At 37.4% G+C, this 10296-nt stretch overlaps 1 protein-coding gene and 1 long non-coding RNA gene across 2 annotated transcripts; both read right to left on the reverse strand.

Moving 5' to 3' along the window:
- Nucleotides 1-2446: 2446 nt before the first annotated feature.
- LOC149101220 (adenosine receptor A3-like) lies at nt 2447-6113 on the reverse strand. The gene has a single exon (XM_089276492.1). The coding sequence runs from the start codon at nt 5724-5726 to the stop codon at nt 4827-4829; it is 900 nt and encodes a 299-aa protein (XP_089132618.1). The 5' UTR covers nt 5727-6113; the 3' UTR covers nt 2447-4826.
- Nucleotides 6114-7212: 1099 nt separating this feature from the next.
- LOC149101221 (uncharacterized) lies at nt 7213-8595 on the reverse strand. Its single transcript, XR_016203160.1, has 2 exons — nt 8070-8595; nt 7213-7507 (listed from the first exon to the last, which is right to left on the reverse strand). It is a non-coding gene; the product is annotated as an uncharacterized LOC149101221 (long non-coding RNA).
- Nucleotides 8596-10296: the final 1701 nt, after the last annotated feature.

The following is a 10296-nucleotide window of genomic DNA, read 5'->3' on the forward strand; positions in this document are numbered from 1 at the left end:
AATTTTAACAAAATTGAGGTGAACCACCTTACACCCATTATTTATACTTTAACATTATATAGGTCCTTCTGAATTTTTGTCAAATTACTTTTTCTCTTTCCGTTAACAACAAACGGCCCCAATTTACACTACTGTTCACTTTGCATGTGATTAAATAAACTTTGCTTAAAAGCAATGACAAAGCCTTATGCCATATTGACAACAAACAGTGAAGAAGGTTAGCCTTTATGAAAGAACCCAAGGGAATACCATGTTTTTGAGAGAAGTTATACACAAATCAATTTTTTTTTTCTTGCTTAACTCGATTCTACGAGGAGTGCTTTTACACTGGCTATTTTGCCTTGTCATTGTCATTGTCGTTATTTTTTCTGTTGCTGATACATCAATGTCTTTATATTCATTTCAGTAAACAGCATAATGACTTGGACTTATTTTTCTTGAACTAATTAAATAAACCTCTTTTACGATTACGTCAAAGTAGCTTTCAAACTAATTCTGATTTGATAAGCTCTTCTATTATTTTTTTCGTCTTGTACTATTTTTAATTAGCTCTTCTATTACTTTCGTGGAAGCAACTCTAATTCTATCATAATTGTATCTTTTTCTGTACAAAATCGTCAGCGTTCATTCGTTGTGAGTTTTGTCACCTGAATACAGCAAAGCCCAAAAAGTACCAAATACAAATTATTGTATCAATTCTTTTAGTTTGGAAACCGCCTTAGTAAGATATGACGTAACATACTTCTTCCAGTCCTAAATTTCAGATCTCATGATAGCACACCTGCTTGCACCTATTCCTTGTACTTAGCTAATAGCTTAAGCGTTTATATTGATATATGATTATCGCTCGAACTAATTTTTCCTTAAGGTTAACAACAAACGGCTTCAAATATCACACTTTCCATTTTAGGTAAACGCTGCATACGTACCAGGTGGTCCATTAGAGTCCATTTTGCCATAGATCGTTCTTCCTAATGAGTTCATCCAAATTATTTCTTTTCTCGAAGGAAGCTCATTTAAACTCCGGTGTGAGACTCTTTTTGGAATTGTACTGTAACATAGTCATCAAACATGTTGCCTTCTTTCCTATTTGTGCGAAATTAACAATGGCATTCACATTTACCAGTTTACTTTTAAACTTTTACACTTTTCTTTTCGGATGTGGTTGTGGTTTCGGATTTGAACAAAAATATTAGCGGATCGACGGATTTGGTGAAAAAAAAAGGCACGTATCGGCGGATTTGCATACCCTTATTCACCCCCCTCTTAGTAACTACAATAGAGCCTTTTGGTATATTGCCATCAAACTGTGTAGTAGATTCGTAACTTTTACAAAAGAAGCGAAGCCAAAACCATGTTCTTGAGAGAAGTTATTTCTTTACGTTGGCCACGGTGAGAAAATACAATGTAATTATATGGAAGAAATCAAATACAAACCACATTCTTTTTCCTTTTTCGCTTTGTCATTGTTTTTTATTTTATTTTTTTAGTGAAGCATCAGTATCTGTAGACTCATTTCAGTTAAACAGGATAACGACGCCACTTATATATTTTTTTTTCTTTAATCAATTTTTGATTCCGTCAAGTAGTTTTCAAACTATTTTCAATCTAATTATCTAAAAGTAGACCGGCTGGGTCTTGACTTTGAAGAAATCTTGCAAAGAGGAAATGCTAAGAAAACTCCTTGAACCTACTTTCTGTGAATAATGTAAGCGAAACCTTCCGCATTTATATATGTAGACCTTCGTCGTCGGGGTTTTTCACAAACTATCAAACTTTTTATTCCGTCGGTATGGACAACTTATCTCTTCACGTACTGATGAAAATTTCTTTTAATTGATTGCCTTATTGAAATATGCTTGGTTTTTAGATGCTAAGTTTAACAAACACTTTCACTGAAAAACTGGTTGAGGTTTTTTTTTATCTTTCTCCACTTGAGAGAGTCGCGAAGCGGCGAACACGAGTAACACGTCTTGGACCACGGTATCATTGTCAAAACGAAACTTCCAACTTCCAAGTTCTCTCTCGCTGAGGATAACGAACTTACCCGAAAAGAACGCTTTCAAAACACCTCAGTGACACCTGCTGTTTATGATTATACCCTTTTTGAGTTTATTTTTATGAAAGCTTCATCAGCTACCGCATATTAATGGTTAAAGTTTCGTCAATATTGGTCATTCGGCATATGATCTAAATGGTACTTTCTCAATGGAATAAAAATTATTCTTAATTCTCGGAAGTACAAGAAGATGGGTTCCATGACACCAGCAATTTTCAAAAGAGGATTTACCTCTGTGCATGATTCCTTGCTGACATTGTGATGTATCAATTGTTTCTCTACGCCATTTGGCATTGCCATGGCAACCGCATTTTGACATGCAGATAGGTCCAATTTGGTGTTTTTTTGACAGAATTTTCCCTTTTTACTCTTTTTTTTTTCTCTTGAGCAGCATTGCAAAACTTGTACTTTTTACTGTCTTCATGGGTTTGGATAAATGTTCCATTAATTTACGTTATTTTCTGATTGTCTGCGTTCATAGTGAAATCCAAGATGGTGGATCTAAGACCGAGGACTTGAGGACGTCATATGACGTCATAGGAAACAAAAATATCTCATCTTGAAGGGCAAGTCGAGGGCTATGTCAAAAAACGCAAAACAATTGCAATTTTGCCCCCTTGTCCTCGGCAAACCAGAATGGCTTCAGTCATGAAGGACTCCACTGGTAAAAAAGTCAAGATTGTTTTGAAATAAAATAACTTGATAAAGATTTGAAGGTGTAAAATACCGACAATGAACAAATAGCACGTACTGAGGAAAAAGGGTTGAATGGAGGGATAAGAAGCAGAACGCTGCCGGGGAATAACATTTTAATGAGGCACAATCATGACTTCAATAGTTTTCCTTTACATGTAGAAAGGACTCAGTGAAACGCTGTATTCTCTGATTTCATGCTTGGGATAAAGAGGTTTGATACCTCAAGGTAACAAGGTCGAAGTACGATGTTTATAATTATTAAGCAATTTACGTAAGTGGAAACGGCTGCTGAGATTTAATACCCACCACTACATGAAAATCTTAATTAATAATCTTTAGGATGAATATTTTTTATTGTACCTCACCTAGAGCTACTTGAAATACTAAATAAAATGAGTATCACTAAACGACCAGAAATCCTTAGCTTGATGAATTGGTTGCTTTTCGCTTCGTGGTAACAACTCAATGAAATGGCATTTTTAATGAAACGCCATTTTGTCTGATTACATGTAAGGGATAAACGTTGTTTAAAACATAAAGGCAACAAATCAAATAACTTACTTTAACAAGGTTGAGCTCATATATTTATATTTATTAAAAAATTTATATAAGTGGAAAATGCTGTTGAGAGTTCATTGTAATATACACCACTGAAAATCTTAAGAATGCTTAGGTTGAGCTAAGGTTGAACTCACTGAATGACCTGAAACAGGAGATTATGAATCTCTTGCCAGAATATCATTAGCTTGATGGATAAGTTTCTTGTCGCTTCACGGTAAGAACTCAATGAAATGTGTCTTCATGTTTATTTGTTTGTTTGTTTGCTTGCTTGTTTGTTTGTTTTGTATACCGATATCATATTCCAAAATGCAACACTGACGTGCGCTTGCATGAACAAATATTAACACGATGATTTTAAAATATATATGCGTCAACAGAGACGATAAAAATTATTTCACATCAATATGTGTTTTAATTTAGTCCGATTACGCCGACTAAAAATTATATTATAGCGGAATACGTAATACTAACACTAAACAACCGAAATTCATTTTTCTCACTTTCGCTATCTTCACTAGTTAAGAGAAATTTATTATACCTTTCAGCTACTACGCGCGCTGTGATTCGTCAATTTCGAGAGACGTATTGTACTGCACGGTCCGCTAAAATTTAAAACTATTTTTGTTGCGAATATGTTTCGTGATTTATCGCGAAGTGTGCTTAACTTTTATAGCAAGTAAAAGTTTAAAACTTTCTTTTACTTTAAATTGTGTATTAAGACGTGCTAACGTAGGGGAAAAAATTCGGTCCTTAAATTACACTACGGACCTCGAACTCGGTTACTAAGAGGTATGTATCTCATTAAAAAAACTCTAGCATTGAACTGTTATAATATATCCACAGACGGTCTAGATAGCAGCAGACATGTAAAGATTTTAAGGAAAACGACCAATTTTTTAAGTTTGCAAGACATGTTTCGACAGAGCTTCTGTCATCTTCAGTTGAATGAATGATTACAAAGCAAGTTGAATAATAAGTAGGCAAAAATGCTAATTAAGACAAATAGTAACAACAGAACGTGAAAAGGTGTAAGTTAAAAGGATAATTTTAGATTTACATGGTGTAATTGCTGATTGAGGGAAGGTAGTTCTTTTTGAATATGATCAGTTAACTAAAGGTCAAATCCGGAGACAGTGAGATTAAACAGGAATTTAAATGAAGGAACAGGCGCATCTTTTCCTCCCTTTGCTCTCCCCCAGGACACACCCCGGTTCTTGAATCCATTAAGACTGAGTTCACTCTAGCGAAATATATAACGACATAAACGATGTAGTAGCTTATGTCGCAATGTGAACATAGATATAAAACCATAAGAAAAAGATCAGATGTTTTCCTTTTGTGGAGTTATGTTCATGCCGTTATGTTGCTATTATGTCATTATGTCAGGATTTTCACGCTGCAAACATAATGATATAACGTCCTTCTTATGTCGCTATGTTCACGTCGTTATGTCGCTAGAATGAACTAGGCCTAACTATCTCCGCGCGGTTGGCTAGATTCATCTGCAGTTTTACTCCCATGGGCACCAACACTGTCTAATCGTGTTTTTCACTGCTTGTCTAACTTCCCTCATCTTCCAGCAGTACAGAAATGGATTCAGAGATGAGTTGAAGTAAAGGAGAGATAATGTTGCAGCCCAGTTGAGGGCAATAGACGGTGTGACAGATCCAAAAATGGAGAGTACTGATAGCAGTATGCCATGTGGAAGATAACAAGCTACTAATGTTAGCTGCAGCCACAATGCACTGGACACTGTTTTCCTGTATCGTGCAATATTCAGTGCATTTCCACCTCCGTTCTGTTGTCCTTCGTCTTGCACAGCAGTTTGGTGATGGCGAAGTGCAATGTAGATTTTCGTGTAACAGAACGTCGAGGTTACTGTACACAGTACCAAAACTACGGTGGCAAGGCTCGTAGCAATCCGAACGAAGAAATACATTATCAACGCCATTGCAGTGTTAACAAGCCAAAAAGCAGCAACAAGGACCCGTACTCGACTCAAAGTTACCACCTGTCTGTATCGTAGTCCCAACAGCAGAACCAAAAGCCTGTCTACACTTATTGCAGACAGTGTCATCAAGGACACTCCATTGAATACTACACCCAGGGTACTTAGGGCGATTTGGGTATCATAACAAAGTTTAGAAAGGTGTGGGGACATTAGAAAGATAGCCAATAGAGGCTGTACAATGAAACCCACACAGAGATCAGTGCAAGCAAGGCAACCGAACAAAAGTTTTGATGCCGGGCGAAGGGATGACAACGGTTTTTGAAGAGCAACGATGATCAGAACATTCCCCAGAACTGCAATGATCGATAGAGGAACGTTTACTGATAATATAATAATCTTTTGATGTGATTCGATAAGACCTGGCAGACATCCAGTTAAGTTAATGTTCACTGTATCCATTTTTCTTTAGTTAAGGTTTCTTTTTCTTATGTCTTTGCCAAGAGTCGAGATTCCGTTGGTGTTATCACAATTCTGAGTTCAAAAATTCCAAGGATTGTAACGAAGATGCCAAGGGCTATGTACAATGTTTCCACAAGGTGTTATTTCTGGAAAAAAAAAAAAAAGAGATAGCAAAGTGTCAATATAGTAGATGTGCTCCTGAGTAGTTCCAGATGTCTATGTTTGAGAGATGAACACCGAACTCGTCCCTCCGAGCCTTGTTGGACATGTTATCCCACATCCAAAGCACGGTTGTAAAATAATTGGAGGTCTTACACCACCACGAACGTTGACGCTGTCGGCAAGAGGCGCTTTCAGTGCAATCCAAAATTCCGGAACTATCGAAAGAGAGACAAATGGTTCGAAAATTTCCCTTGAAAGCAATTATATTTAGATATACAAAGAGTATCTACCGGTATCAGAACTAATTTCTAGTTGAATTTTTAAACGCCACGAAGAAAATATTAATTTCCCATCAAACTCCATGGTCTTCCAATTACACAAGATTTGTTTGTCTCACTTTGGCAACGTCCACCTACGCAGGAGAAATTTGAAAACGTAGCTTTAGTTCTACGGTTAATTAGGCCTATTGGCCTATTTTCCTCAAAAGCAAATCTAAAATGACCGATGATTGTCAATTGCGTTTTTTATTTTCTCCGGCGTAGTGTGGACAGAACACATTTGATTCGTTTCAGAGTGAAAACTCCGTTCTCAAATCTCCTCGGCTTACTGTGGACGAGTCCTTTGTTTTTTCGGAATGGGTGGCTAGGAAATGCACGAAGGATAATGGTCCAATATCGTACTGTTTGTAGTCTATTTTCCTAGCGAACGAATTTGGCATTGTCATTGAGTTTTGTGTAAGGTCCCTGTTGCTTATTACATTCGCCCGGTTCAATGTATCAAGCACTGAACGATCACATTGTATTTCTCGACGTCAGGAAGTTCAAACTCAAAAACTCAAATCTATACTGACATTTCACTGTGATTGGTGTTATTAAATTACGCGCACTATTCGTAACCTCTTTTATTATATGGAGAAGAGTGTTTTACTGGGAACTAAACCACTCGTAGATTCCATACGCCACTTCATCCGGGACCCGAGTGGCGTATTTTCCGTATGTCACCTTTGTGAGTGTCGTATCGTTCAATGACGGCACGATTCCCGCCTTTTGCTTTTGTTGAATTGGTTTCTGCATATAATAAAAAGAACATTACACGTTGGCTCGAAGATATGAATTTTATGTTCTCGTGGCAAGAACAATATCTCACGAGTGGGCGAAGCGAACGAGTGAGATATTGTTCTTGCCACACGAACATAAAATTCATATCTTCGAGCCACCGTGTAGTATCCTCTATATATTGACCACTGAGAGACCACAGTATATGGGTTGAGAAACATGGGTCGTTAATGGGTTTTTTTTTTTTTTTTTTTTTTTTTTTTTCACGGAAGAATGAATCCAAGATCCGTGCTAAAACGGATATTTTTTTTATTGTTATTCTTAACCTGAATATGATGTTTCATCCCGATTCTACTTGGATAAAAAATTTGCATCCAATGAACCCCTCTCCCTTTACGGTAGAACTGAGTTAACTCACTTACCTCCAGGGATGAATCGGGGAATCATGTTTCACCACGATTCACCGAAAAGCACAGTTCACCTGAACGAGTTGGCGTCTGTGGAACAACTCATTTAAAACTCTTCATACCGGCCGATAAGCGGTACATAAATCCGGCCTAAGGTCTAAGGAGCAAAATCAAGAATGAATGCAATATGATAAGGTCAGTGAAGATCCAAAGATACGACAAAATAGTCCTTTCTTATTACTCTTGAAAACCACTATTTTTCAATTGTTGCATCCCTTAATTTACAAATTGGCAGCACTCATTTTTGTAATATACCAAGTCCTAAATAGAACATTGACAATAAAGTTGACAGCTACCTGTGGTAATACATTGTTCGTGGTTAGCCTTACGTAGCACTTTCGTTTCGTCCCGGCCAAGGGACTCTTTATAGACCTTTCTGCTTGGCAAACTCGTTAGGCTTCGCGCCCAAAGTCCCGTTCGCTAACAAATCTCAGGTGCGGTCGAGAATCCTCATGCGATATAAGGCGAGATTGCTGTCATCATTTTGTTAGCAAACGGGAGTTTGGGCGCGATGCCCAACGAGTTTGCCAAGCAGAAAGGTCTCTAAAGAGTCCGTTGGCCGGGGCGAAACGAAAGCGCTGTGAAAAAGAACATTGACTTGCTAATGTTAAGCCATTGAAACATTTCTTGCAATAACAAAACCACACTATTTAGATCACCTAAAGCATGATTTCCATCCAGAAATGTGTGAACTTGTGGAAGAGAAGAAAACCTATAATACACGTTTTTTTTTTTTTTTTTGGCGAAACTGAGAGCGTACTCTTATCACCTGTTCTTTTAATGATCGGCTAAAGTTAAAAGCTTCGACATTAATACAGATCCTTCTGATTAACTATCAAATTAGCTAGTTTATAAATTTCCGTTAACAATAAATAACCTTAATCCGGCAGATTGTCCATTTTGCATGTGATCTAATTTTTTTTTTCTCAACAAGAAAATGGACTCTTTACTGAAAAGTAGCGATATAGTCTTGAGACATCTTGCCACAAAACAGTATTGGTAATGAATCATCGCTTTTCATAAGATGAGCCAAGACTCTAAGTTAATTTGACGCCAGGAGCAACACCATTTACAAAGGCTCCCGTGATGAAAAATGGAAATACAATATAATTAAGTAACAGGACTGAAAGAACTTTTTCAAAAAACGAACAACAAAAAGCCCTTTTACGTTCTTGGAAACCATATTGGTTCTAATGCTGCATTTTTTCTTTTTTCGCATTGACATTGTTGGCTTTCGGTTTCGATTTTTTTTTTATGGGCTGATCTATATCTGTTTTTCCATTTCTGTAAAAAGCACAACGACTTAGAGTTATATTTTGCCTTTAATAAGAAAACTACCGACGTTGAATTGATTATTTCAACGTAGTTTTCAAACTACTTTAACGTTAATTATACCTAAACAGAGATTAGTTATAATCTTATCTTCACATGTGATTGTTTTCATCTTTGAGCATGAAGCAGAACTCCTAACAAGGAATTTATAAAAATTAACCTCGTCGAATATGCTGTCTAAATATTAAGCATCAACCTCGACAGGTACTTAATTTTTCTCGTGAGGGTTTTTATTGGCTATCAGTCTTATTATTCCCTTTCCGCTAAATGCCAGTCTCCCCGTATATCGACCAAAGTCTCATTTTGATTGCCTTAAAGCTGGCTTTGAATGCTAAATTCTGGACCTTCTAGTAGCAGCATCGAGCATATATAACGCAGCACTGTCATAAAGAAGACCTAGTTTTTCTCCTGGAACCTGCTCTTTGCGATTATCGTTATAGTTGAAACACTCCTCGTTTATAAATAGATTAAGCGGAGGGCCCGTTGGGAGGGGGGAGGGGGTACTCTCTTTCATGGGCTATTTTGGTATGTGCGGCCCCCAAGGGTATAGTTTTCCAGCCGTTTTGGTCATAAATAGGGTATGGTTTTTGCACTCTAGCCTTGATATAGGTATTTTATTTAAGAAAAAGCCAATTTTTCGTCATTATCGAAAAGAAAATCGACAAAAGCCCTTCACCAATTATGTTTATAATAATTTAACATTGGCCTGAACTAGGGAATTAATTGTAGCCCAGGTCTGAAACAGGGTTTTGATTTAAGGGTCAGGTCATAAATAGGGTTTCGAATTTATGGTCAGGTTGTAAATAGGGTAGGGAATATCGCAGATTTTGGTCATAAATAGGGTAAGGGTTTTGGGAAGCGGGCCGCACACTCCCGCCTAATTTCTCTGGGAGTACCCCCTCCCCGGGGGGGGGGGGGGCGCGGAGGGTCTTGACATTTACGCGGTTGATCCATATCTAGAGAGCTTTGATGGTTGGAGTAATCTTTCACTTTCCGGTACAGGTGGCAAGAACCGATGTCTATTCTGGCTAATTCCGCATATAATCTGAGTGATGATTTCTCAGTGGGCATAAAATTACTTAAAAGCATTGCTGGAAACTTGTAGTTTGTCATTACCTTGTGGTTATTATTGACCCTTCGTTGGTTAACCATCAAGAAAATTACTATCGAGTCTTCCTTTTTTTAAAATAAAATATATATGTCATCTTATATCCTATACGTTCAGCCAAATCAGCGCCAAATTTGAAAATAGCGTGTTATATTTTGGAGATTCAAACAAACTACGGTGGATTCGACTGAAATTACTACGGTTTCATTTACGTAGAACCCTTAACCGAATTCCGTGAGTTTAAAGACAATGACAATGTCATTGCGAATCTTCACTGCCGATGGTAGTCTATTTTCTGAGCAACTCTCATAAGGTCTCGCATGTATCACTTGATACTCTTAATTTGAGAGACAGTAAAACAGACAACAGAAGCAATGCCCCTAACCCCAAAGCAATGAGAGCTGCTAACAAGCAAAAGGAAAACAAGTTCATGAGAGCTGCTACAT

This window comes from Orbicella faveolata, unplaced genomic scaffold (assembly GCF_042242905.1).
Source record: "Orbicella faveolata isolate gen_17 unplaced genomic scaffold, um_ofav_v1 contig_4, whole genome shotgun sequence".
NCBI classification, from domain to species: Eukaryota; Metazoa; Cnidaria; class Anthozoa; order Scleractinia; family Merulinidae; genus Orbicella; species Orbicella faveolata.